Source organism: Cololabis saira, chromosome 15, assembly GCF_033807715.1.
Source record: "Cololabis saira isolate AMF1-May2022 chromosome 15, fColSai1.1, whole genome shotgun sequence".
NCBI classification, from domain to species: domain Eukaryota; kingdom Metazoa; phylum Chordata; class Actinopteri; order Beloniformes; family Belonidae; genus Cololabis; species Cololabis saira.
Genome location: NC_084601.1, coordinates 27,169,469 through 27,197,012, shown reverse-complemented (window position 1 = coordinate 27,197,012; position 27,544 = coordinate 27,169,469). Strand labels below are relative to the sequence as shown.

The 27,544-nt window shown below is 44.4% G+C and overlaps 2 protein-coding genes, 1 long non-coding RNA gene and 3 other non-coding genes across 8 annotated transcripts in view; 4 read left to right on the top strand and 2 right to left on the bottom strand.

Moving 5' to 3' along the window:
* The window catches only part of LOC133460563 (CTP synthase 1), a 33,963-nt gene extending 30,065 nt beyond the window's left edge, over nucleotides 1-3,898 (bottom strand). Inside the window, exons 1-3 of one of the 3 annotated variants that reach the window (XM_061741200.1) lie at nucleotides 3,742-3,898; nucleotides 2,328-2,412; nucleotides 674-817 (exon numbers count right to left, since the gene is read on the bottom strand). The gene's annotated coding sequence lies outside the window, so the exon portion shown is untranslated. Of the gene's footprint in view, nucleotides 1-673; nucleotides 818-2,316; nucleotides 2,413-3,741 lie in introns of all 3 variants that reach the window. The other 2 variants (XM_061741199.1, XM_061741198.1) reach the window with 2 other exon arrangements.
* Nucleotides 1-11,916, top strand: part of LOC133460573 (uncharacterized) — a 43,700-nt gene extending 31,784 nt beyond the window's left edge. The window contains exons 4-7 of the long non-coding RNA XR_009784133.1: nucleotides 10,928-10,980; nucleotides 11,152-11,197; nucleotides 11,428-11,495; nucleotides 11,665-11,916. This is a non-coding gene — a long non-coding RNA (uncharacterized LOC133460573). The remainder of the gene's footprint in view (nucleotides 1-10,927; nucleotides 10,981-11,151; nucleotides 11,198-11,427; nucleotides 11,496-11,664) is intronic.
* Nucleotides 10,729-10,864, top strand: LOC133461648 (small nucleolar RNA SNORA16B/SNORA16A family). Its single transcript, XR_009784206.1, has one exon. It is a non-coding gene; the product is annotated as a small nucleolar RNA SNORA16B/SNORA16A family (small nucleolar RNA).
* LOC133461657 (small nucleolar RNA SNORA44) lies at nucleotides 11,234-11,364 on the top strand. Its single transcript, XR_009784215.1, has one exon. It is a non-coding gene; the product is annotated as a small nucleolar RNA SNORA44 (small nucleolar RNA).
* Nucleotides 11,527-11,598, top strand: LOC133461671 (small nucleolar RNA SNORD99). Its single transcript, XR_009784229.1, has one exon. It is a non-coding gene; the product is annotated as a small nucleolar RNA SNORD99 (small nucleolar RNA).
* A 3,593-nt stretch (nucleotides 11,917-15,509) lies between the features above and the next one.
* LOC133460571 (CTP synthase 1-like) overlaps nucleotides 15,510-27,544 on the bottom strand; it is a 34,926-nt gene continuing 22,891 nt past the window's right edge. The window contains exons 11-19 of the mRNA XM_061741211.1: nucleotides 26,832-26,911; nucleotides 26,651-26,745; nucleotides 26,496-26,558; nucleotides 23,062-23,105; nucleotides 22,875-22,971; nucleotides 20,882-20,937; nucleotides 20,707-20,803; nucleotides 20,352-20,496; nucleotides 15,510-15,753 (exon numbers count right to left, since the gene is read on the bottom strand). Coding sequence (XP_061597195.1) covers nucleotides 15,705-15,753; nucleotides 20,352-20,496; nucleotides 20,707-20,803; nucleotides 20,882-20,937; nucleotides 22,875-22,971; nucleotides 23,062-23,105; nucleotides 26,496-26,558; nucleotides 26,651-26,745; nucleotides 26,832-26,911 — 726 coding nt within the window. The 3' untranslated portion in view covers nucleotides 15,510-15,704. The remainder of the gene's footprint in view (nucleotides 15,754-20,351; nucleotides 20,497-20,706; nucleotides 20,804-20,881; nucleotides 20,938-22,874; nucleotides 22,972-23,061; nucleotides 23,106-26,495; nucleotides 26,559-26,650; nucleotides 26,746-26,831; nucleotides 26,912-27,544) is intronic.

The window sequence follows — 27,544 nt, the reverse complement described above, 5'->3', positions numbered from 1 at the left end:
CATTACATTTATGAAGTGATTAGTCTCCTCCTGGTCTTGCGTTTTGCCATGTTTATAAGAACTTCCTGGACTCAAAAGACCAAGATTCCTTGCGAAAAGAACATGTGCAGAAAACAAATTCCTGTTCCTTTAGATGGGGATATCCCGTTCCCGGCGAATACATGACCAAATATTCGGGTTATGAAAGGAGTAACCCAGGGGTCACATTCGGGTTTTTAAAAACCGGAATATGAGCAAATTCCAGTTATTCAAAAGGGTTATTGGTGTTTATATGGCCGTGCGCAACGGGGTTATTGCTAATATTCCGGTCATAAAAGGGTTATTGACTGCATGGAAACGTAGTCATTAAACGTATATATAGTATTTTAAAATACTACATTTACCTTTCAATTCATAAATCTTTAAAGAATAAGTTAACAATTGAATGATGTGTGATAACTTTAAGAGTCCAGGACCTTGTCCCTCACACACGGAGTGGAATAAATGGAGGAGCAGCACAATACCATGATGGCTGCCCAATGGGCATGTGGCTTTAGCAGCCAGGAGCATTGTATGCAGCATCTACGGATGTCTATGCTTATGATGCTATAGGCCTAGACCGCCAGGAGATCTCCCATGATGCACCTGGCGTCTACTTCGACTCTATAATGACATCATTGTTGTTGTTATTAACCTGTGTTCCTTCTTCCCAGCAGATGTCCCTGATCTGTTGTTGCTCTCTCCTCTTTCTTGTCCTCTCAACCCCCAACCTGCAGAGGCAGATGGCTGCCCTTCCTGAGTCTCGTTCTGCTAGAGGTTTCTTCCTTTTAAAGTAGGCCTGTGTTGAAAAAAAAAAAAATTTTCCGATTCTAAATCGATTCTCATATTAATTCCTAAAAATTGATTTGTATGTCTAAAGATTGATATTTTTTCATCATTGAATTACAACTTTTGGTATTTTTTTGTTTATGCCCAAAAAAGGATGTTTTGTTGGACACGAAAATAACTTGTGCCATGTTTTTGCCTTTAAATATGTTTAAAGGTATGAAAACATTAGTTTTCACTTATAATTGCATAAATTGTCTATATTTCATTATTTTATATACTGTCTTGGGGCACATTTGCATAAAATGCTAAAAAACAAAAATTTAAAACTGAAAAAGACCGAAAATTAAAAAAATAAAAACAAAATGTGGGAAAAAAATAAAAGCGATTTCATACGTCCTCTGTTTGCTGCCCTGGATCTGTTTGGTAATTCTGACCCACACGATGTTTCTGAAAGCAGTTCTATCAGCATTCTGGGAGGTGATTGGTCCTTACAGCATCATTAGCTGCCAATACTTGCTGTTGAATCTCAATGTAATACTAGTATTAATATGTTGCAGAACTACAGTCATATAATTCATGCAACAGCTCAAAAAACAGTTTTAATAACACTAACCCAAATCGATATCGGAATCAAATCGGATCAAATCAAATCATGATAATCGATTCTGAATCTTAAGAATCGGAATTGAATTGATTCTTGGCATTTGAATCAATCCCCAGCCCTGTTTTAAAGGGGACTTTTTTTCGCATGTGCTTGATCAGGACGGGGGATTGTATCCAAGAAAACTTTTGATGCAATCTGTTGGTTTTCTTAGCAAAGCAATAATTATTCTTGATATTTTATTGGCTTTGTATTAATTCAGCGACTCTGGAACGAGTTGAACTGTACTGTAAAGGTGCCTTGAGATGACATTTGTCATTATTTGGAGCTATATCAATAAAGTTGAATTGAACTGACATTTTTTCATTTGTCTGATCTTGGGACAGCATTCCACTTTTTTTCTGTCCATTTCAGAAGAGCTTTAGCTCAGAGAAAACGAAGGCCTTTCTGTTCCATGTGCACATACAGCTTTGTCTTTAGATGATACAAGTTTTCAACAGGCTGGCGACCTGTCCAGGACGTACCCCAAAGAGAGCTGGGATAGGCTAATAATATCATGTTTAAATAACTGTTAACCCTCTGACCATGTTTGCTTCTGACTACGTCACGTTCTCTTTTTATAAACAGTCACATGGGTTAGTTGTTCCTCTAAGTGTTTGTTTTTAGTAACACTTTTGTTGCCGTCATCAAATTCAAAATGAGTAAATCATTTTCATCAGATAGTACAGTTTCACATTCAGGATTTGGTGAATTCTGTGATTTACTCCGAATAAAATATGGGTTTATGAGAGAGTTTATTGTTGGTGTTCCAACTTGAGACATTTCCTTTCGGGCATTAGCCTCAGTTAAAATACCAAACATACACAGAAAAACACAGGTGAATTCGAGTAAACAAGTCAGAGTTTGACCTAAAACTCACGTCCTCGCTGAGTGGCGGCAGAAACATCTATATCACCTCCAAAGAAAGTGATTATCTGTGATCTGACCAAACTTCACTGGTTGACCTGAAGGAAAACAGAAGACGCGTCAAAAAACCATGTGAGAAAATTAAAAACTAAATCTTGAGTGTTTAATCCACACAATTTCTTTATTTTCCTGCATAACCGTACTAGGTTATACATTATTGTAGATTTTAAATGTGTCAGTGTAAAGTGATCCCTGGTTTAAGCTGTTTTGAGAAAGCTAAACAACCAATGCGGAGTCTCAAACCCACTGAGGTAAGATTTAGGGAGACCTGTGTAAGGGAAAAATGTCTTGCATTCGAACAATTTAAATGAAAACAAAGACAGGATAAAAATTGAATTAAATTAAAAAGGTTTGAGGATAGGTCTGGACACAGTCGGCATATATGACGTTTGTTTATGTTGACCGTCTAGCCCAAGCGGGCGGGGACAGTGAACGTTCCTGGAGCAAGGCGGCAGAGCACCGCCCGTCCCCGTCAACACCTTTATGACAGTAGACCAGTGTTTCTCAATCCTGGTCCTCGTGGGCCCCTGTCCTGCATGTTTTAGATGTTTCCCTGTACCAACACACCTGATTCTAATTAAAGGTCCTCATTAGCTTCTCACCAAGGTCTGCACAGCTCTGTTGATGACACAGGTACTTTTATCACGGTGTGTTGAAGCAGGGAAACATCTAAAACATGCAGTACAGGGGCCCACGAGGACCAGGATTGAGAAACACTGCAGTAGACATAACCAACATAACCACTTTGCCAACCTAACTGTTAATGTTCACAAAGTGTAATGCAATTCATGTCATGGGTATAGTATTTTGAAGGATCAAATACTCAACATCCCATATTATCAATTTTACATCGTGCAAGAAATTATGGACGTGCCAATGAAACTTTGAAAGTCCACTGCGCGCATGCGCATAACCACAAAGTAGCACCCACACTTTCCTCTTGTCTGAGAGTTAATATCGGTACAAAAGATATATTTGAACCTGGAGTGGGAAACCGACACATAATACATGGTCAAAATGTTCGTGATATTTTTTTTTTTTGAATACAAAGGGCTGCTAATGGTACATCTTTTCAGCAAGTTAGTGAACGTGTTACTAAAAAATTTTCAAAATAAAAGATGACTTTAATTATGACATTAAAAAATAAGAATCTGGTTCATAGATGGTGATCAGCTATAACATAAATTAGCTTTAATGATACAAGACAGTTTGTAGAAGTGAAGTTATCTCCCATTCCATACTTTCACGAATGCATTGCAACGTTTGTTTCTCTAAATTACTTTAATTTGACTCGTCATGACCGGAAGTTGAACATGTAACCTCTGTAACTTAACAATGTTTGTAAGCTAACCGCTCGAACACCTTACCAAAATATTATTCACTCCAGAAGGACTTCTTAAAAGAAATAGTCAGCTACTACTCTGTCCACAGAGAAGATGTTACAATCCCAGACTGCTGGTTGCTGTGGAAGTGACTCTCATAGAGATTGATCGACCCTGAGTTTGTCCCAGCACGTGTCTGCAGCTGCACCAGGCCCCCAGTCTCGCGCTCAGCAGGCACGCCGATTTTTTCCAGTGGCCAGCCGCGGTACTGCAACAAAAAATCCCATGGGGCCCAGAAAGCTTTTTTCCCATAGACCGCAATAGTAAAAGAGAAGCCTCTAAAACTGTTCACAGGAAACCTCCAGCTGTAATCACCACCAATTACTAATCTTTGTATTCTATATTTTTAAGTCATGGACTTTATATCCGTCAAAAATGTTTTATAACGGCCAGAAAAGTCAAAGAAAAGTCTCTTTCTGGGCGTGACGTCACGGCTGTGCCGTGCACTCGCAAAGCGCGGTCGTGTGTGTCTCGGGAACGAGGATGGCTGAAACTAAGCCGTTCGGCGGAATAATCACTCAGAAACACATTGCATTGCCAATTTGCACCAAACAGAAATGTTTAATAGCAAGAATAATAATGGTTTGTCATTCTTGTACTTAAACATTTCCGTTGTAGCCAACGGTGTATGGTTTGTGAAAATAAGATATCAGGCAGGAATAACACAAGTCTAAGACCCTGTCCACACGTAGCCGGGTATTTTTAAAAACGAATATTTCCCCCCCTCCGTTTATAAAAACATTTGCATCCACACATAACCGAAGATCTGCGTTTTCGACCACATTCATAAGCATTCTAATGATCCTGTAGATCATCTGCGGCTCCGCGGAGGCGCAGGTGTGGGTGTTTCCACTGAGATCCTCCTGCACACACACACCTAACGCACTTCAAATATGTATTCTTCTGTTGCTCTTTCATTTGGAGGCAGCGCCCTGCACGGGACTAAATGAGGGTCAATATTAACAAAATGAGCTTGTGGCGTGAGATCCCCACCTCACAATAAAACTGACCTCCATCAGGTTTGAGCAAACGTGCAGGGAGAGAGATGTGTCGTAGTTGTTGCGACGGTGCCGTGGAGTTTTAGATGTCATGTGTTTAACATCATCTTAACCCTTAATCCTCAGCTTATTTTATGACAGTGCTCCCGGGGAAGCTGCACCTCCGCAGCTCCGCGGGCACTGCGAAGCCGGGCAGTGCCCGCAGGGCAGTGGGCAGTGGGCAGTCCGCGGCTCCGCGGCTCCTACGCCGTAGGGTGCGCGGAGCCGCGGAGCCTACGGCGTAGCCTCTGTGTAACGCAGTAAATTAACCACATTTAAACATAATATTTGACATATTTAAACATAATACTTGACAAAACTTGTAATACAAAAAATATTTGTCTTAATGTAAGTAATAAACTTGGGAAGTTTCATGGTGATACCTGCTATTTACATTTTTACCCTATTTTAGCCTATTAACCTGGGGTGTCTCATCTTAAATAAAAATGACTCGTTTTATCTTTAATTAAAAAAAACACACAAATGAACCATGTATAGTCTATAACCATGACTTTGAGAACAGCATCGGTTGATTTGCCCTATAAATCCCTAATTTCATTGTGTACATCTATCATTACCGGTCTGAAGGACTCATGAGCGCGCAGCGCTTGTCCAGAGCGCGCAGCGCTCGTTCACATTGCCCCGGGGCATGATGGGAGGCCCCAGAGCATCATGGGAGGTGACTCAACTGCGCATGCTCTATGGGCCCGTGTACCAGGAAGTAAACCAGGAAGTCAGAAATTTTTTCGGCGGATGCGCTGGGTGAGCAAACTCCATTGAAATGAATGGGCGGCCATTTTCGATCCGGTATCCAGTTATATAATACATCCATGAGCTGCACTCACGCTCACATCCCCCATGGCACCGTGCTGCCTTCATGGCCCCACATGGCACCGTGCTGCCTTCACGGCGGCCTGGAAAACCACGTTTGATACTATTAACACTATTGATAATGTGGAAGTAGAAAGAGTTTTTGTTAACAAGTTTCTTGGAGTGGTTATTGACCATAAGCTGTGCTGGAAGCCTCACGTCAACTTCTTAAAAAACTAAATATCAAAAACCATTGCAATTTTATATAGGCCTAAATGTCAAAATATTCTAACATTAAACTCACTAAAACTCCTGTATCAATCTTTATAAAACCATATATAACATATTGTATAGAAGTATGGGGACACACATTTAAGACAATCACGAAACCAATATTCTTACTCCAAAAATAAGCAATGCGACTCATAGGGCTGAATGATTAATTGCATTTGCGATAATATCGCGATGTGATAAAACGAGATTTTCTAACCGCAAAGGCTGCGATTTGACCAGTCATGTGATCTGGTCACGTTACCAGCAGGGAAAAAAAGTCAACAGTGTACAGTAGGTTTACTGTATCTACCATGGCCTCAGTTTTAGGGCTCGGTCAGGCGGGGCTTTATACATTTATGGGCTTTATAAATGTATTAAATATATGAGCGCGGAGTCGGCTGGGCGAGGAGCTGCGCGAGCCGGGCGCCGGCGGACAGTGGAGTCACGCTGTCAAGCCTGATTTATGGTTCCACGTTAAATCGACGCAGAGCCTACGGCGTAGGTTACGCGGCGACGCGCGCTGTACTGTGTGCGTACCGCGTACCCTACGGCATGGGCTCTGCGTTGGTGTAACGCGTGTCATTACCCGATGTGAGTCGCTACCCGATTTGAGTCACACATGCGCAGTCGCATCCAACATTTTCGGCCATCTTGGAAAGCAACATACGGCAACACAACTTGGACAAACTACAGTTAAGTCGCCAGACTTGATAGACAAGATCTAAACACACACTTGTTTTGATATATACTACTCACAATAAGTTAGGGATATTATTATTTACATGATTGCTTTTCCTATTTGGTCTGAATTTTAATGAAATAAGTAAAAGTTCCCTTTGATATTACTTTTCCCAAACTGGGATGAAACTTTCCGGATTCCATGTAGGCATGGAGCTGATGGAAAAAATTTAAGTCGCTCATTTTAATCAATAATCGGGTAATGACAACACTCTCTACTTCTCCACTGACTGACTGATTTCCTGCTGAAATGCACAGCGAAAAGTGGCGCATGCGCGGTAGCGGCTCACATGGGGTAATGACAGTTTGTTCAAGTGGTGTTGCCGTATGTTGCTTTCCAAGATGGCCGATGATGTTGGACGCGACTGCGCATGTGTGACTCAAATCGGGTAACGACTCACATTGGGTAATGACAATGCGGAACCATAAATCAGCCTTAAACCACCTGCAGCCCGTCATGACCTTCAGCCGTATGTCCCTGTTTATTGCTCCTACTTAAGATGTCAACCCAGATAACGGATAAGACCCATCAGCGTTAAAACATTTGTTTATTTTCATTAGAGAAAAACTACCAGTGTAGAATCTTATACAAAAACCCTTCAAACTCTTAAACAATTTCATAAAATCCTAACAGTTGCATGAAAATGTCCATGCATTTATTACTTCAAAATTGGAACTACTGCAATTCCTTATTGATATCTTGCAGGGTCTGCTGCTTGATCAGGTCAAGCTTGGTTGGTGAGATGGGCCACGCTTTCTGTACCGCTTCCTCGTAGGCCAGGATTTCGCTTGTCAGCTCTGCAACTTCTTCTGTTTCGGCTGCCTGAGGATGTCTGGAAAGGGTATCAGCTATAACCAGTTCTTTCCCTGGAACATATTCAGCTGTAGGGTTATAGCGCATCATTTGTAACAAGTCTTTGACATCTCATAGGCACAGAGTCGAGATCTTTACAGTTTATTAATGGGATGAGAGGTTTGTGATCACTCTGCAGGATAAAGATGTCTAAACTATACAGATATCTGGAAAACTTCTCACAAGCCCAGACTGCAGCGAGACAATCTTTTTCGATTTGCGTGTAGCGCTGTTCAGCCTCAGTGAGTGTTCTGGAACAAAAACTGACAGGTTTCAACTGTCCATCGTTTTTTTGTAATAGGACTTGTTGTGTCTCGTCAAAGGTGTTAATGTCAGTCATGTTCAAGTTTAGTGTTTCATGTCATGTCTGTGTTCATTTCATGCACTTCCTGTTTTATTTTGATACTCACCTTCTCCCTCTCGTTTCAGATCCTGACTTCCCCCCTTTGTGTGATTTTCCCTCCACTGTGATTGTCAACCCCGCCCCTGATTGGCTCCACCTGTGTTCCCCTACCTCATGTATAAATAGTCTGTGTCTTCCCTTGTCTTGTTGCCAGTTTGTTGCCTCATGTCAAGTGTGATCAAGTCGCCAGAGTTAGTTTGTACCTGAAGTTTGTGAAAGATTGATCCTTCCTGAGAGCTCTTTTTGTTCCTGGAGTCGTGCATTTGAGTCCTCCTTGAGTCAAGTCCATTACAGGACTCCTCCTAAGCCATAACTGCTAGCATCAGCACTAACAATGGTAGGCTTATTCACATCATAGAATGCTAGGACAGGTGATTGTGTGATGAGCTCTTTCACTTTCCTGAAGGCTTCCTCCTGTGCCGAACTCCAGGACCATGCAGCATCATTTTTGAGAAGGTCATTGAAGGGCTTGGTGACCTCAGACAGGTTTGGCAAATACCTGCCTAAGTAGTGAATCATGCCCAGGACTCGTCTTAGACCAGAGACGTTGCTTGGTGGCTCAAGGCCAGTAATAGCTCTGACCTTGGCCTCATCTGGCCTAATGCCATGCTCATTAATGCAATGTCCAAGATAGTTGAGTTGTTTGTCATTGTTCAACTTTAAACCTGTATTCTTGAGTGTGTCCAGGGCTTTCTGTAGCCTCTCTTCATGTTCCTCTGGTGTGTTTGAATATATGAGAATATCATCCATGTAAATGGCAACACCTTTGTGATCTTTCAGGAGTTCAGTCATTTTGCGCTGAAAGATTTCAGGCGCACTTGTGATCCCAAAAGGCAGTCTGTTAAAGTAATATCTCCCAAAGGGGGTTATGAATGTTGTCAGTTTGGCGCTTTCAGTGTCTAGTGGCATCTGCCAGAAACCACTGGCTGCATCCAAAGGAGAAAACACCTTGGCACCTGTGAGTTTGGGTAGAATATCGTCTATGGTGGGTAAAACATATTTTTCTCTTAACAGCCTTATTTAACATTTTTAAATCAACACATATTCTTGGCTGTTCTTTGTTCTTCTTTGGTACAGCAACCATCGGAGCACACCACTCCGTCGGCTCTTTGATTGGCTGTATCACTCCACTTTTGCTTTTGTGAGCATGGGTACTGACACGCCGGGCAGTGGTCACACTATAAGGTATGGCATCTTCTTTTAGAATGATTTTGATTGGCTTTATGTTCAGTTTTCCAACCTCTGCTGGATAGGGGTCTTTCAGCGGTTCTGCACTTTTGATCTCCGCTTTATCAAGCCCATGGCAGCAGCTACATTACGGCTCAGGAGGTGGCTGCTATGTGAGCCTTTTAACACATTCACTTTAAAGCTGAACCTTTTCTCTTTCCAAACTGTGGTGGCTATAAAGTGGCCCATACAGTCCAGTGTACCCACTGGGCTCTCTAGTTTTTTTTGCTTGTTTGCTAAGTTGTGGTTTGTGCCTTAGCTTATTAAAAGTCTTTTCAGATATGACACTTGTATCTGCTCCAGAGTCAATCTTAAAGTTTATTACAATACCTTGTATAGGCAGTTTCACAGTCCATGCATCATTTGAATCTCCTACGTCTGTTATTTGTCCTAGGAAATGTGCTTGACTCCTTTCTCCGTCCTTATAGGGTGCAGTAATCTCGTTGACCACACGGGAGCGACACACAACCACAAAATATCCCAGTTTCTTGCACTTGCGGCATTCAGCGTTCCGTGTTGGACACGTGTCTTCTTATGCGCCCGTCCACATCGGGAACATTTATTTCCTTGTCTCTCTCTGCCCCATTTGTTGTGCCCGTGTCCATTTGTGTTTCTCTGCTTGCCCCTGTTTGGTGCCTGTTTGGGTGCAACTTCACTGACTTGTGCACATACAGTATTGTAAGCGCCTTGCTCCCTAACATGCTGTTTCACTTGCTCTGACTGCCTCACAAGCTCTACCGCTTTGTTTTCAAGTCAGGCATTAACAGTAACTTCTGACAGTTCTTTCAATCCAATATCCCAATGACTAACCTGTCACAGATATTTTCATTCTTAGAATCAGCAAATGCACAGGTGTCGGTGAGATCATGCAAGCTCCTGATGTATTCCTCCACGGTCTCCCCTGGCTTCTGGGAGCGTTGATGGAAGCGGGCTCTTTTGTGAATTGTATTCACCTTTCGCACGAAGTAATTGTCCAATTTCGCCATAACAGTCTCATAATCATCCGGATCTTCCTCTTCCGAAAATGTGACAGTTTTAAAAACTTGTTCCACTTCTTTCCCCAGCGAGTAGAGCAGTGTACAGACCTGTGCCTCCATCTTCTTTGTTTAGCTTCGTAGCTATCCTGTACCGATGAAACCTGGCGCCATTCGGGAGGTGGGAACTTAGCCATCGCCCGACAACTTCTGACACCATGTGGTGTTATATAAAGGATTGCGAGTCACTCTTTACTTATCTTTGGTCCACTTTATTAACACTTCATAACAATTTAACACTCGGATGACGGACTGCTATATCGCGCGCTGGCGTTACGGTCTAAAGGGTCCATCTCTACACAACCACCCTTGGTTCCTACGCTCTGCGTATCACCATTACAACACAGGCATTGCAGGCAGTTTCTAATGCTGGCAAAGCTTCAGCCAGGGAACTCGCAGCTTTTTTTTTCTCAACAGCTATGACAGCGTTCTGCTCCTCAATCTTTTTAGCTTTATCTTCAGCCAGAGTCTTTTCTCCTCAGCTACACTGGTGTTTACTGATCATCTACAGGGTCGGCTGGAGAGGACGACCAGATCCAGCCTCAGCAGCCAACATCTGCACAGGATGCAGGTACGTGTGAACCCTTGCTGTGACGAGCAGGCTCCCATCGAAGCCACCCATGCTCTCGTGTAGCTCTGGGTGGTCAACAGGAAGCCGAGATTAAAACTTTCACCGACGGTCGCTGTTCAGTTCCAAATAACTGCTACAGCAACATTTAGGGGAAGGACACTTCTATCTATAATCATCTATTCTTTATTGCAGTGTGTGACATTTGCATGTTTTGTCTTCCTGTAGGTTTTCCGTAATGTGACACATGCTGAAGTGGATTATAAAAGTAACACAAACAGGTAAATATTTTAACAATATGTGCAGACTTTCCAGTTACGGCTGTGATGACAAAACTTGCCCTCACTGAGTTTAGGCTTGATTGATACATTTTGTACACCTGAGCCATGTTAACTAGTACTTTTTGGATTTTATAACTTGTTTACAAATGTTAACAAAGCCTCTCTGTTTAGGTGATAAAGCTGAGCTGATGGCCGCTGGATGAATCCTGCTCTGAAGGTAACTTTCCTCTTGGCCAGATCTGGAGTACCTTTACAGCATGCTATCCTAAGGACCCGGGCTTCTGTGTAGCTCACGGTTCTCCAAGTGCATGCAAGAACATGGGGTGGTCTTTGACTGCTGTGGTCTGTATTTACCACCAGCAGCCACTCAACTGTCCAACAAGTGATCTGTTAGATGGAAAGTTGTACACATCTAAAACACCATGTTTAATGGTCTGTTTGTTCTAGGGATCAACCCTCACCTGACCTCGGCAGTGACTGAGCGTGTGGATGCTACTGCTACAGGCTCTTGGGAGGTAGGTTCACATGCAGAACTCCTGCAGATGATCTGATCTGTGATGACTCTTAAACCGAGAGGACTGTTGGATGAAGCTTGCGGATATGGGACTGAGATCAGGCTGTCTTAGGCATTTTCTCAGAGTATCTGCTGCTTGTGGCTAACTTTTTTTCTATTTTTCCCATCAGGTCCAGCACGACGGTGAAAGAAGCGTCCTCCACTCCAACCTGTGAAGGACTTTGATGGTCCAGGCCATCTTCAGGAGTTCTTGGCATAACTTCAGTGGGCAAGCCTCAAATCTGGCAGCACAGCATCCCATAATATACTAACAACTGGCACTAGACCAGTGTCCAGTGAAGCCATATCAGACTGCTAAGTTCTGGTATATAAGACTGAGTTGTAGTTCGTTTTTTTTTATAAATTTCCCTTAAAGGGGACCTATTATGGCATCTATACCTATTTTAAACAGGCCTTGAATGTGTTAAAAACAAGCTTTTGATTGTTTTTGTGAAATAAATTGGAAATTCATCCTGCAGTGGCAGTGAGGTGATTAGTATCTTACCTGAATGCATTAAGTGACGGGAGCATTATTTGATAGGATGTTACTGGACTATCAAATTGTGCTACCATTAAATAGATTTAACATGGATGATATGGGATGTTGAGTATTTGATCCTTCAAAATACACTACCCATGACATGAATTGCATTACACTTTGTGAACATTATATGATAAATGGAAAAATAAAAAACTATGTTATCGCTTTATTTGCTATTCATTCCGTTATTGGCCTTTATTTAACCAGGCAGGTCATTAAGAACACATTTTTATTTACAATGACGGCCTGGCAAGAGACAAGGACCACTTGGGGAAAAAGGACGTGGGCTAGGGAGTAAAACAGTAAAATTGTAGCTCTACAAAGGTAGAAAACCATTAGGTAGCATTTTTTGATATGGTAGCAAAAATCGAACAGCGGCAGCGGCAGCTTTCTGCCAGTATTCCATGTGCGAAAGCACTTTTGGGTTTGATAACGTGGTGTGCATCCTCTCAAAACTGTAGTTGTTGCCGTTGCGGGATGCTATGACGCGGCTGCCGTGATGGGAAAAGTGATGTGCGGCTCATCCAGCACACCTGCACCGATCCGCACTCGCAGTCACCGGGGCGGGGGAACACCTGACAGGGTCCTTATAGTCTCTGCTGAAACTAATATATTATTCAGTAAAGCTGTTGCTTCAGTCAGAGTTGTTTGCTGCTGAGAAGATATTGCTATATCAATCAGTCAAAATAACTGCCAGAAAAAAAAAAAAATCGCGCTAAACAACCCACTTCCGTTTCTACTGAAATGACGTCCGTTTCTACTGAAATTTTCAGTTGTGTCTGTGAGAAGATTTTCAGTTGTATGTATAAGAGCATTTCACCTGTGTGTATGAGAGATTTCACAAGTGAGTGTGAGAGGTTTTCAGTATAGTGTGTAAAAGAGTTGGATTTCATATGTGTTTATGAACATTTCCAGTTGTATGTGTAAGAGCATTTCACCTGTGTGTGTGTGTGTATAAAAGGTTTTGGATTTCATATGTTTATGAACACTAATTCAGAATTATGTCCCTCACGGCACCTCATAGAATTTGGTTGCTTTCCTCCTCCTCTGAGTTGGCAGGCTGAGGGGAGACCACTTTACAGGACTGTCTCAGAAAATTTTAATATTGTGATAAAGTTCTTTTCTGTAATGCAAACACAAAAAACAATGTCAGGCTGAGGGGAGACCACTTTACAGGACTGTCTCAGAAAATTTTAATATTGTGATAAAGTTCTTTTCTGTAATGCAAACACAAAAAACAATGTCATACATTCTGGATTCATTACAAATCAACTGAAATATTGCAAGCCTTTTATTTTAATATTGCTGATTTATGGTTTACAGTTTAAGATTAAGATTCCCAGAATATTCAAATTTTTTGAGATGGGATATTTGAGTTTTCTTAAGCGGTAAGCCATGATCAGCAATATTAAAATAATAAAAGGCTTGCAATATTTCAGTTGATTTGTAATGAATCCAGAATGTATAACGTTTTTGTAATTGCATTACAGAAAATCACAATATTCTAATTTTCTGAGACAGTCCTGTGTATATATGTTAAAGCAAGAAAAGTGTTTTTCATAATAGGTCTCCTTTAACTGGGCAGAGCTCTGTTCTGAATGTAATAAACACTCAACTTTCTCACTTTATTCATTTACAATACTTTAAACATGCTGACATCTGTAATCAGAATCAGAAAAAGCTTTATTGACATAAATCAGACGAGAGAACTTGACTCGGTTTACACCGATGGCACTGTTAGGTTTTAATCAACATCAAACCCAGCTTTTTTTTTAAATATATTTTTATCCCGGTTTTTTCCCATTTTTACCACCCCGTGCTCCTACCTAAGTGACAGTCCTGGGCATTGCCATCCTCTACCAACCCCTGAGCTCAGGTCTCCTCCTTAACCTGAGGAGTGAGCAGGCCGCATCTTTTCACCAGACAGGATGGGGTTTCTCCGGCCGGACGTAGCGCGTGGAAGGATCACGTTATTCCGGCCAGATCCTCCCCACCCCATCTGCTGCCCCGGTTGGCCAGAGGGGGCATGTATAGCCCAGGACTGTGTGCATGTTTTTTGTGAGGGTAGCTCCCATTAGCTACCCAAGGGAACACGGGGAGAACATGCAAACTCCACACAGAAAGGCCCTTTCGCCAACCCCACCCATGGTGTGGGCGCTGAAGTCATGGGGGAACTAACACACACTTCAGCACCCACAGCGTCCCCCGGCGGGAATCGAACCCAGGACCTTCTTGCTGTGAGACGGCTGCACTACCAGCTACGCCACCGTGCCCCCATCAAACCCAGCTTTTAACAAAGAAAAACACCAAAGACTTGGAAATGAGTTTTTAAATCCGCTCTTGCAAGAGGGGAAGCAAAGCCAGAGCCTTCAGAGCAACGGAGGCTCTCTTGTGAATGCTGCTGATTAGTGCTTCGGTTTTCCCTGAAATGTGAAAATGACCATATTTGGTGGACAATGAACAATTAGAAGAATCAGATGGAGAAAACAGACATTGTATCAGATGATGGTTGAAAAGTCACACCCATGACTTTTCAGTTAATAAGCAACTTATCTTGTGGTGTGCAGAGCAACAGACATCCTTTTAAGAAACCTTAAATGGTCAAGGGGTTTTTGTTGTCAGCAGATGGTCAACTAACAATGGGATAGTTGTTGGACAGCCTAAACTCAGGAAGGGCTGCCCTGTCATCTGTTAACATGTGATAACCAGCAGTCAGGGTAAAGTCTTTAAGAAACACAAAGGGTCAATAAATGGGCCCCTTCTGGACAAAAGAACTCTGAGGTTTTGCACAGATGTGTCTAAAGACACTGGTCAACTGTTAACAGAGCAGACAACCCCCCTAAATACCCTCAGGGAGTGGCCTGTCCTGTGACTTCTGTTAACAATGGTAAGGATGTGAAAAACGCAGCAGTCAGCTTCTCTGAGCTGACCTAGTTAAGCATATTCTGATAGTTTCATATTTTCATAAGGACAAACTTGTTCAAAAACTCAGATTAATCTCACAGGCACCATTAATATGGACACCATTTTTAGAGGAAGGATGACACTGGGATGGGGGGGGGGAGGGAAAAAAAAGGCATCTTCACACTGTGTATTAATACCTAGTCTCAAGGTGCAAAAAAACACCTCAGCACAGAAAAGCAACAAACAATACAACATCATAAGCTTATGGGTATACGATATGGGCAGGTCGGGGGGGGGGGGCACTTGGAGGCACAGGTCCTCCAAGTGAGGGCCGCGGCCATTGCCAGCTGGCGCTCCAACCCGGGGGCTGTGTCAGGAGGGGCTGCTGATAAGAGGGGGGTGCCAGGAAGGCGTTGAATATGGGGAGAGGGGGTGTGTCAGTGTGTGTGTGAGAGTCTGTGGCGTGATAAGTCCGAGAACCTTCGCCCAGAGTGCAGCCAAACATCCTTGATGTTATCGAGCAGCGGTACAGTTCTGGGAGGGAGATCCGCAGGTGTTTGTGAGAGAGGGGGAGGGTTGAGTTGGGTGCAGAGCGTCATGTTTACATTTTACATATTGTTTACATAAAAAGATAACACGACTTTAGCAAGGCAATAGTCTCGATTTGCAACGCTAAAGATGTCCTCAGGAGACTGCAGAAGGGACTTCCAGGTCGCTTGCAATGGTCTAGTTGGATGACTCGGAGTCCGAGGTGCTGCTGCCGATGTACATGTCCCTGTAGAAAACATGTTTTAGTGTGCGGATAGTACCATCCTCTTACTGCATGAGAACACTTGAAGGTTTGCAGACTTTTACTGGCTAGACCACATTGGATGTTGAAATTGCATGAATGCAACTATGACAAAAGCAAGAAGCCATTTGAGGTCTAATTTTGAACTGGATAAAAGCAGCACAGAGCTTCACTTCACCTGGCTAAGAGCAGCAGAATGTCCTCCTGTGACCAGCATGGTCTTCAAAACCTTTAGATCACAGTTCAGATGTGACATTGCTGGGGGGGGGGGGTTTCCATTAAAGGGGCCATTTAAACCCTTAAATGTTACTTCTCCCAGAACTCCATCAAAGAAAACATAACTGGTAAACTTGTATTTCCAAATTGGAGTGGAAAAACAATGCGTTCAGCTTATGGCGCTTATCCACTAGTACCTACTCAGCGCGCCCCGACTCGGCACGGCTCGTCCTCTATTGTTACTAGTACCATTTATTTATTACTATGAGTTGGTATGATCATTTTAATAAAACATTAAAAAAATCAGTTCTGAAAACTTGGATTGTAGAGAAGGGCTTTTGCAGCAGGTCTATTGTAGGTGGATGTGCAGTAAGTGCAGGGATGGGGATTTTATTTTTTTTTAAATTGGGAAAAAAAAACAACGTATACTCATTTTTTTGTGATAGAAAAAACACAGCATGAATAACTATATTTACACACACATTCCTGCTGCTCCTCCATGCTGTTTCTATCAGTGCGTTTACATGGGAAGTTTAATTCAGAATTAAAGCTGCAAGCAGCGATGAACGGGCCCTCGCACTCACGGCCACCGCCCCCCATAAGCATATCAGAAATGACACCACCCACGACTTCCTATGGCAAACCATTCAAAAGTTATAGCAGAAAAAAGGGACAACCAATCAGAAGAAGGGGCGGGGCTAATTCAGGCCAATGAAGGTCAAGGACTCCATACAGAATCTGATGACACCACCCACGACTCTCTATGTCAAACCATTCCAAAGTTATAGCAGAAAATCGGGACAACCAATCAGAAGAAGGGGCGGGGCTAATTAAGGCCAACGAAGCTTAAGAACTCATTACAGAGTCCCATGACACCACCCACGACTTCCTATGTCAAACCATTCCAAAGTTATAGCAGAAAAAAGGGACAACCAATCAGAACAAGGAGCGGGGCTAATTAAGGCCAACGAAGCTCAAGGACTCCATAACGAATCTGATGATACCACCCACGACTCTCTATGTCAAACCATTCAAAAGTTATAGCAGAAAATCGGGACAACCAATCAGAAGAAGGGGCGGGGCTAATTAAGGCCAACGAAGCTCAAGGACTCCATAACGAATCTGATGATACCACCCACGACTCTCTATGTCAAACCATTCAAAAGTTATAGCAGAAAATCGGGACAACCAATCAGAAGAAGGGGCGGGGCTAATTAAGGCCAACGAAGCTTAAGAACTCATTACAGAGTCCCATGACACCACCCACAACTTCCTATGTCAAACCATTCAAAAGTTATGGCAGAGAAAAGTATTCTAGGGGGCGCTGTTGAGCCGTTAGGCCACGCCCATTAATGCAAACCATGAAATATCAAATTTATCGCCAAGTCTGTCTTGCATGCCAAATTTGGTGACTTTTGGTGAACTATCAAATATGGACCAATCAGATTTCAAAATGGCCGACTTCCTGTTCGGTTTCGGCCATGGCTCCAAGAGACTTTTCTTTAAGTGGTGAAATGATACAGGTGTGTAGCGATTTTCGTGCATGTACATCAAACCGTATTGTGGGGCTTGAGGCACAAAGTTTTCCGGGGGGCGCTGTTGAGCCATTTTGCCACGCCCATTAATGCAAACCATGAAATATTAAATTTATCGCCAGGCCTGGCTTGCGTGCCAAATTTGGTGCCTTTTGGGGAACTATCAAATATGGACCAATCAGATGAAGGGGGGGTGCGCTTGTTGGCGTCTAGCGTTGCCACGGTAACACTTTTGAAAGAGAAAAGTAATGCGTGTAGTCGCAGGATGGAGACGCACATTTTGATGTATAACACATCTGGGTTCACGATACGGTTCGGGCCGTATTAATTCTCGAAGGAATGGCATATATTGCTCCAAAATTACGCGATTAATTCAGAATGTTCAAAATGGCCGACTTCCTGTTCGGTTTCGGCCACGGCGCCAAGAGACTTTTCTTTAAGTTGCGACATGATACAGGTGTGTACCGATTTTCGTTCATGTACGTCAAACCGTATTATGGGGCTTGAGGCGCAAAAGTTTTTTCTGTCTGAACCAATCAGATGAAGGGTGGGCACACTTTTTGGCGTCTAGCGTTGCGACGGTAACGCTTTTGAAAGAGAAAAGTAATGCGTGGTGTCGGAGGATGGAGACGCACATTTTGATGTATAACACACTTGGGGGCACGTTACGGTTCGGGCCGTATTAACTGCCGAAGGAAGGCATAAATTTCGCCAAAATGACACGATTAATTCAAAATGGCCGACTTCCTGTTCGGTTTCTCGACATGACGCCCAGAGACTTTTCTTTAAGTTGTGCCATGATACAGGTGTGTACCGATTTTCGTGCATGTACGACAAACCACATTGTGGGGCTTGAGGCACAAAGTTTTCAAGGGGGCGCTGTTGAGCCATTTTGCCACGCCCATTAATGTACACCATTAAATATCAAATTTTTCGCCAGACCTGGCTTGCATGCAAAATTTGGTGACTTTTTGGGCACGTTTAGGGGGGCAAAAAGGCCTTCCTTTTGTCAGAACAATAAGAAGAAGAAGAAGAAGAAGAAGAAGAAGAAGAAGAAGAAGAAGAATTCCTGCAATTACAATAGGGCCTTCGCACTGCAAGTGCTCGGGCCCTAATTAAAATGAAATCTGATTTTAAATGATTAAAAATTACCATGTAAACACATAATTCCGAATGTAAATGGCCATTCCGAATTAAACTTAGTTCCGAAGTAAGTGGGTGGTTTATTCCGATTTTAAATCCGAATAGAATAATTCCACGATCATGTATACACTCATTCTGCTTTAAATTAATTCCGGTCTTTCTGCGCTGCTCGTTCCCTCGCCCGTCTGTCACCATGACGCTTATATTCCGCACCGGGCTTGTTCTCCAAACAAAGTTTCAAGATGGCAGCACGCAGTAAACGCTGGTCAAGAGCAGAGACGATTTATTTAATAAATAGCTTGGAATACCTGGAAATAATTAAAAGAACAGATGGCAGGAAATATAAAAATTGTGAGCTTTTCAAAGTTGTAGCGGCTAAGTTTGTTTTTCTTCTGGTAGGCGTAACTTCCGGTCGGCCCCACTATCCAATCAGAACCCTTCCCAACCCCCAGACCTTAAAGGGATTGTGACATGAAAAACAAATTTTTCTTGATTTTTTGTGTTTTGTTGGGTGTCTTGACATCAATTACACCCAAAAAACAACGAACTTTTAACATTCAGTGTATTGTGTGCTTTCTGGGATTTTCCGCATAACTGTGCAAAAACGGCGCATGTGGTTTGGTGGCGGGCCGTTACGTAACGGCCCGCTAAATCACCGCCCCCTCCACCCAGCTCCCTGCCTCCTCTCCAGCGCACCATAAAGGCTGATTTATGGTTCCGCGTTACACCGACGCAGAACCTACGGCGTAGGGTTACGCTGCGACGCGCACCATACGCTGAACCCTACGGCGTAGGCTCTGCGTCGATTTAACGCGGAACCATAAATGAGGCTTAACACGGAGCTGTTTAGAGCGTCTTTTGTTCTAATCACCGGAGGAAAACTGCTAAGAAGACCCGCGGCCACTGACTGGACTTAAGATAAGGGGACAGTGCTGCTTGCATGCCTTTATTTTTATGATTGTTTGCTGTGGTTCTCCCTGCTGCTCTTCCGTGCATGCTTCGCCTGTCGCTCCGACGCCGCTGTGAGCGTATGGTTGGGCTGGAGGAGGTTTGGAGGAGGAGCGGAGCAATGATTGACAGGAAAGGGGGGAAAGGAAGCATTTTTCACGGCGCAAAAAAACACTGTAATAAAAAGCCAGGAAAAGAGTACTAAGAGTGAAGTTTTTCTTGTTACACTCTTTTAGACACATTTGAGGGATGTTGGCCAAGACTTTTAATAGTGTTAAAAGCATGTTAAAAATGATGTCACAATACCTTTAAGCGGAATTGGATAAAGCCGATCAGACGTGTTTTCCATGTAAACCTCAATTCGGAATTACTATTTCCATGTAAACTCCAAGGAAAATAGTTTCATTCTGAATTATTTAATTCAAAATAATTAATTCAGAATTTAAAAACATGCAACCGGCCAGTATGTCTCTGGCTTTCTAAATTCAGAACAGCTACATAGAGACCTACAACTCATGAAGCGAATCTGGAACTACGTTTCGGTTTCCAAATACTTTTTGTTTATTTACATTGACCTACAACAGCTGCATTTAGAAACTGGAGTGTGCAGCACATCAGAAATCTTCAGTCTCCAGGGTCAGACTGGCCAGGTACTGTGGAGGCCAGGCATCGCTGGGAGAAGGTTTTACCTTTCAAAAAGTAAATGGACTAATGAGGCCTGAGAAAAGGCCATCCAGTTACCGTGTAGACAAGCGGCATCCCTTCAGTAAGTAGCTCTGCAGCTTCCCTGCAGCAGCCAGGAGCAAACCGAGATAAGGAGGCGAAGGCTTGATGGGACGAGAGGTGAACTCAGGGTGGTACTGCACTCCCACAAAGTACGGGTGATCTGAAAACAAGATTTATGGAGAGTGTAAAGGACCTGATGATATTTAACCTCCCAAGATCCGGCATACACGTACGTGGACGTCACACGTCGTGTTGTCTTTTTCAGAATATTTAATTACTTAACTGGGATCCAAAACAACAAAAGAAAAAAATGGCACTGGGTCTCTGGAGGTTCAAACAGTAAATGTAGTTCAGGTGTAGGTTTCTTTACCATCCAGCTCTATCACCTCCATCCTCTCTCCTTCCACATCCTGACCTACGAAGTGAAAGCCTTTGTCTTCAAAGGGGCTTTTCAGCTCGGCATTGACCTTTGTAAAGATATGCAGAATTATTTAGAAAAATCCGAATAAAGAAAGCTCAATGACGGCCTGAGAAGTCAACATTACCTCAAAGCGATGTCTGTGCCTCTCTTCCACATACTCTGCATCTCTGTAAAGTTTCCCTGGAACACAGAACATCTGTGAGAGCAGGACACCCACATCCACTGCTGCTCCCAGCTACCGTATTTTTGCAACCATTAGGCACATATAAACACATATAAAAGCCTTTTCTTTTTTTTTTTTTTAATGTACCGCGTGCCCAATGAAGCAATGCGGCCATTGTATTATTGTAAGGCGGACGTAATTGAGGACACCATGAGAACGCTAAAGGGGGAAGGGGGGCGCGTGAATTGCCTGTGATTGCCCGGCGGCGACTCCGTGGCGGGACACCTGGGGCGGATGGGGCGACTCGGGCTCGCTACCGAGAAGGAGACGCGGCTCCCGGGGGAGCTGCGCCGCAGAGGCGGGGCCGGAGGAACTGCCCGACCGAGGGTCAGCCGGCGCGTCCACGCGGGCTGGGAGGTCGGCTGCTGCTCGAGCGGCGGGCACCGTCGTTTACTGTTGATTGATTGCGTGGGCTGACGTGTCTGCTGGGCTGGACGGTTGTTCGAGCTTTCGCAAAAGCCGGCATCATTTCCGAGGTGCCGCACGGCACGGAAAGTGACTCGGCTGCTCAGCATGGCCAGAGCTGCGCGCCTGGCTCGTGCCCGTCGCAGCGCTGAGCAGTTCTCCCGGTCTCAGCGCGATCAAGCTCGGATGAAGCCCAACATGCTGAGTTCTGACAACTGTTGCATATTTGATTTAGCGCACCTGCAGAAACGGAGGATGAAGATTTCAATGGGTTTGATTAATGTAATAACTTAAAGGTATTGTGACATCATTTTTAAAATGCTTTTAACACTATTAAAAGTCTTGGCCAACATCCCTCAAATGTGTCTAAAAGGTTTTAACAAGAAAAACTTCCATTCCTGGCTTTTTATGACGGTGTTTTTTTGCGCCGTGAAAAACGCTTCCTCTTCCCCCTTTCCTGTCAATCATTGTCCCGCTCCTCCTCCAAACCTCCTCCAACCCAACTGCTACACACTTCTGCCGGCGTCTCCACACACACGCGCGCACACCGAACCACAAACACCCACACACACAGCCCAGACAGGGCGACTACAGCCCGGGGATGAAGTCCATGCGCACACCGAACCGGACTTCTAACAGCGGCGTCGGAGAGTTAAGCCGGGAGCGACAGGCGAAGCATGCACGGAAAAGCAGCAGGGCGAAGTAGTCCACCGCAAACAATCATAAAAATAAAGGCATGCAAGCAGCAGTGTCCCCTTATCTTAAGTCCAGTCAGTGGCCGCGGGTCTTCTTAGCAGTTGTCCTCCGGTGATGACAACAGAAGAGGCTCTAAACAGCTCCGTGTTAAGCCTGATTTATGGTTCTGCGTTAAATCGACGCAGAGCCTACGCCGTAGGGTTCAGCGTATGGTGCGCGTCGCCGCGTAACCCTACGCCGTAGGCTCTGCGTCGGTGTAACGCGGAACCATAAATCAGCCTTTATGGTGCGCTGAAGAGGAGAGGAGGCAGGGAGCTGGGTGGAGGGGGCGGTGATTTAGCGGCCCTTTATGTCACGGCCCGCCACCAAACCACATGCGCCGTTTTTGCATAGTTATGCGGAAAATCCCAGAAAGCACACAATACACTGAATGTTAAAAGTTCGTTGTTTTTTGGGTGTAATTGATGTCAAGACACCCAACAAAACACAAAAAATCAAGAAAAATGTGTTTTTCATGTCACAATCCCTTTAAATAAAGTACAATCAAACTAAGTTTTGCTCCCGCTCTATTTTTAAATACGCACACTTGTATGCTTGTGTGTGTGTGTGTTGTGCGGCGCGCATGTGTGTGTTGTTGTAAGGCGGCGCTCCATGTGTGTGTAGACGGCGCCTTTTCGGTCGGTGCTCCGTGTGTGTTTCAAATACAGAAATTACACAAAAAACTGAGTGTGCGCCTTTCCACATGGCGCGCCGTATGGTCGTCAAAATACGGTAACCTGAATCACGGTCTTACGCAGGACGCTGCTGCTGCTTTTAAACAGGGTCCGTCTCTTCCCCAGCCTCATGGTGCCACCCATCTGACCGGGGTTGTGTTCTGGCATTTCAATCACCTGGGATCGTGAAATCAGAAAGTATGAATCAACAATTGTGCAGGCTATGCACGATATGCAGGAATAATAGCATCATGTTTGGAAACGTACCACAGGATGCTTCGTCTCTGGGTTGAACTCAGTGGAGTTGGCATCTAGGAGGGAAACGCACACAAGTCACCCCAGGATTGATCACGGCTCATTCATGACATTTAAACTATACAAAAACAATGATAACGACGTCAGACCATTTACCTACAACGGACACCCTACAGCACAAGACATGCTCTCAGAGGTAACTTTTCACTGCCAAAAATAAAAACAAACTATGGGAAAAGAACGGTGATGTACAGAGCTACGTTTGCATGGAACCCACTTCCCAAACACTTTAAGCAAACTATTAACATAAAAGAAATCAAATGATATTGTTATACATGTGTATGTATATATATATATATATATATATATATATATATATATATATATATATATATACATACACACACACACACACACACACACACACACACACACACACACACACACACACACACACACACACACACACATACATACATACATACATACATACTTACACATACATACATACACACACACACAGATATATAATATAAATAAATGAATATTTATTAAAATGGTTATTGGTGCAAACTATGATGAACTATACATGGTTTGAATTTTTTGATGTTGTAAAATGTATGAATATGTATTGATTTTATTTATATCTAAATGTTAAACGGAATGACTTAATTTTCTGTTTTTCCTTTCTTTTTTTATATGCTACCTCTTTAATTTCTGTTGTAATGTACTGTATATTATGTGTCTGACCCCAGGAAGAACAGCTGCAGTTTTTCTGAAGCTAATGGGGATCCAAACAAAAACTATAAACTAAAATTCAGAATCCAATTTAAAATTGTATTACTTGCATATAAAGCCCAAAACGGCTTAGCTCCGCAGTATTTACAAGACCTGATAGTGCCTTATGTTCCTGGCAGAGCTCTCCGCTCTCAGGGTGCAGGTTTACTCGTACCGTATTTTCGCGACCATAAGGCGCACATACATTTTTTTTATTTTTTTTTAAATGTGCCGGGCGCCTTATGAAACGGTGCGCCGTGTCTATTACCTGAATTACGGTAATGTAAGGCTGGCCACCATGAGAACGGTAAAAAGAGAAGGGGTCGGGTGAAGCCCCCGTGAGTTGCGGACGTGAATGAGACCATCCACTGAGCTTTTTAATGCGGGAACAGATGATGAAGACTTTTAAGGATTTGCTTGATGTGTAAAGTGAAATAAAATACAATCAAACTAAGTTTTGCTCCCACTCTATTTAAATAAGCACACTTGTGTGTGTGTTTTCTGCAGCGCGTGTGTGTTTTGCATGTCGGGAACCGAGGATGAACCTGCCGTGGGTTTGCGGGGTCCGATCGCCGCATCCCTGGGGGCAGATCCGGCTGAAATGCTACTGCTACTTTCCCCGGTACCGGATCCCCGACATGCGCGTGTGTGTGTTTCGCGGCTCATTTATATTGCGCTTGCCTGCCTCGCTGATGGACAGAGACTGATTTTTAAAAGAAAAACTTTGCATAAGACGTTTCCAGTCGGAGTCATTATAACGGCGAATGAAAAGGGGTGGCTGGATGAAAGGATGATGATCAAGTGGCTGAGACAGGTCTGGAAATTCGGACTGCGCCGGGGAAAGACAGGATGCGCTCCGGGGAGAGACGGGTTCCGCTCCGGGGAAAGACGGGATCCGCGCCGGGGAAAGACAGGGTCCGCTCCGGGGAAAGACAGGGTCCGCTCCGGGGAAAGACAGGGTCCGCTCCGGGGAAAGGCGGGGTCCGCTCCGGGGAAAGACAGGATGCGCTCCGGGGAAAGACGGGGTCCGCTCCGGGGAAAGACAGGATGCGCTCCGGGGAAAGACGGGGTCCGCTCCGGGGAAAGACAGGATGCGCTCCGGGGAAAGACGGGTTCCGCTCCGGGGAAAGACAGGATGCGCTCCGGGGAAAGACAGGGTCCGTTCCGGGGAAAGACAGGATGCGCTCCGGGGAAAGACGGGGTCCGCTCCGGGGAAAGACGGGTTCCGCTCCGGGAAAAGACAGGATGCGCTCCGGGGAAAGACAGGATGCGCTCCGGGGAAAGACGGAGTCCGCTCCGGGGAAAGACAGGATGCGCTCCGGGGAAAGACGGGGTCCGCTCCGGGGAAAGACAGGATGCGCTCCGGGGAAAGACGGGGTCCGCTCCGGGGAAAGACAGGATGCGCTCCGGGGAAAGACGGGTTCCGCTCCGGGGAAAGACAGGATGCGCTCCGGGGAAAGACAGGGTCCGTTCCGGGGAAAGACAGGATGCGCTCCGGGGAAAGACGGGGTCCGCTCCGGGGAAAGACGGGTTCCGCTCCGGGAAAAGACAGGATGCGCTCCGGGGAAAGACAGGATGCGCTCCGGGGAAAGACGGAGTCCGCTCCGGGGAAAGACAGGGTCCGCTCCGGGGAAAGACGGGATCCGCGCCGGGGAGAGACGGGACTTTGAAGGGTTTGATTAATGTAAAAACTGAAATAAAATACAATCAAACTAAGTTTTGCTCCGCTCTATTTTTAAATAAGCACTCTTGTGTGCTTGTGTGTGTGTTCTGCAGGGGGTGTGTGTGTTTTGCGGCACGTGTGTGTGCAGCTCCGTGTCTGTAGACTGTGCCTTTTGGGTCGGTGCGCCGTATGTGTGTTTTAAATCCAAAAATGACACACAAAAATGAGGGTGCGCCTTTTCACACGGTGCGCCGAATGGTCGCGAAAATACGGTGATCTTATGGCACTTTTCCACTAGTACCTACTCAGCCCGACTCGACTCGCCCTCGTTTCTTTTCAACACCCAGATCAGAAGTAGGAGGTTGGAGTGAAGCTGCTGTGACGTATTTGATTGTGTGATCTAAACGAAGAAGTCAACAACAAGATGTAGAACCTGGAGGACCTGGGTCTCTGACTTGTGTTCAATATCAAGTTAAAAAATTAGAGTGAAAGAAGCTTCAAGCGGCATCGCTTTTTCTTTTTGTTCGTTTGTCTCTGCGCTGCTGAAAAATCAGCTGGGAGCAGCTATGAAGTGACAGAGCTCCTGGTAGATCTGGTCGTTCCTTATCGCCCGTCTAGATCCCTTTTTAATTCTCTCCTCAGCCACTAGGTTTATGAACATCTGCACCTCAGAGTTGGATCACCAAACAGACTTTTGCTGCCATTGCCTGTTGAATAAAATGAACAAGAAGCCGCGAGTGTCTCTTTTGCTGATTTCCGCCTCCTGACTCACACGTCTGACTCCAACCCCCCGACCAATCGGTGGCCTGTAGTGTCATGACGTCAGATGTAGCCCGACTCAGCCGCTTAGAACCTCGGCAGAGTAGTTACAGAAAAAGTATCTAATCGGCACATTAGACCACTAGTGGAAAATAACCAAACCAAGGCGAGTCGACTCGGGCTGAGTAGGTACTAGTATAAAAGCGCTATTAGTGAACGTAGCTCAGCTCAGGAGCATAAGTGTTACCTGTCCAGCCAAGCTCGTTCCTGGCAAACTCACACACCGCCAGTTGCATCCCCAGACCGACCCCTGTGGAAACACAAGCCCGTCATGTTAACCTCAGCTACGGCTGGTGTACAGCAGCATTAAAACCAACAACGGGCCAGGAAGAGCTCCTCTACCTAAGAAAGGCTTCTTCTGTTTTCTGGCCCAGTTGATGGCAAGAATCTTTCCCTCAGTTCCTCTCACACCAAAACCTCCTGGAACCAGGACGCCGCTGTGGACAGAAGGTGATGAAAGTGGCTCTGTTAACGCCCACATAGGACTGCTCACTAAAACATCCTCCTTGTGTGCAGAACTCACTGGGAGCTGCAGAGTTTCTGCCACGCCTCGTGGTATTTCACCGGCTCCTCCAGCTCCTCCAGATGCGTTGAATCTATGTACTGAGATAAAGGGTTATGGCAAAATGATGGCACACATGACGTACTTGACTTGAAAAATTCACTGAGCCTTTTGCTCCTCTTGAGAAATGAATACATGAGGAAAGTGTCTCTTTGTGGTCTCACATAGAAGTTCTGTTTCGTCTGGGTCTGTGTGTTTAAGAAATATGTGTATCAGCTTTTCTTGCTTTGCCCATCCCTAGTATAGATGGTATTTGTGTTCGTCACAAAATGCAAACACATAAATAAAACGGAGACTGTTGGAATAGTGAGAGAATTGGTGTTTCTTCTCTACCTGCTTCCCCCTGTTCGATCTCCCGGGGGTCTGCTGGAGTCTGTCCCAGCTATTCCAGGCCATAGACTGATGATCGACAGGGCAACACTCGGACAGCTCGGCAGTTCATCGCAGGGCATGTTTAGTATTGTGTTACTAAATATATAATTCAACATGAACAGTAACCGACGGTAATGCAGAGGTGATGGAGTATGCCTCTCTCTTTAGTCCAAGTGGTGTGGTTTCACTGCAGATTTTATTTTTTTGGGTGTATTGTTTATTGGGATTAATGTTGCAAGCGCTCAAGGATAAAAAAAAAAAAAATCAATTAAACAATTAAATTAAAGAAAAAGTGCCCTCGG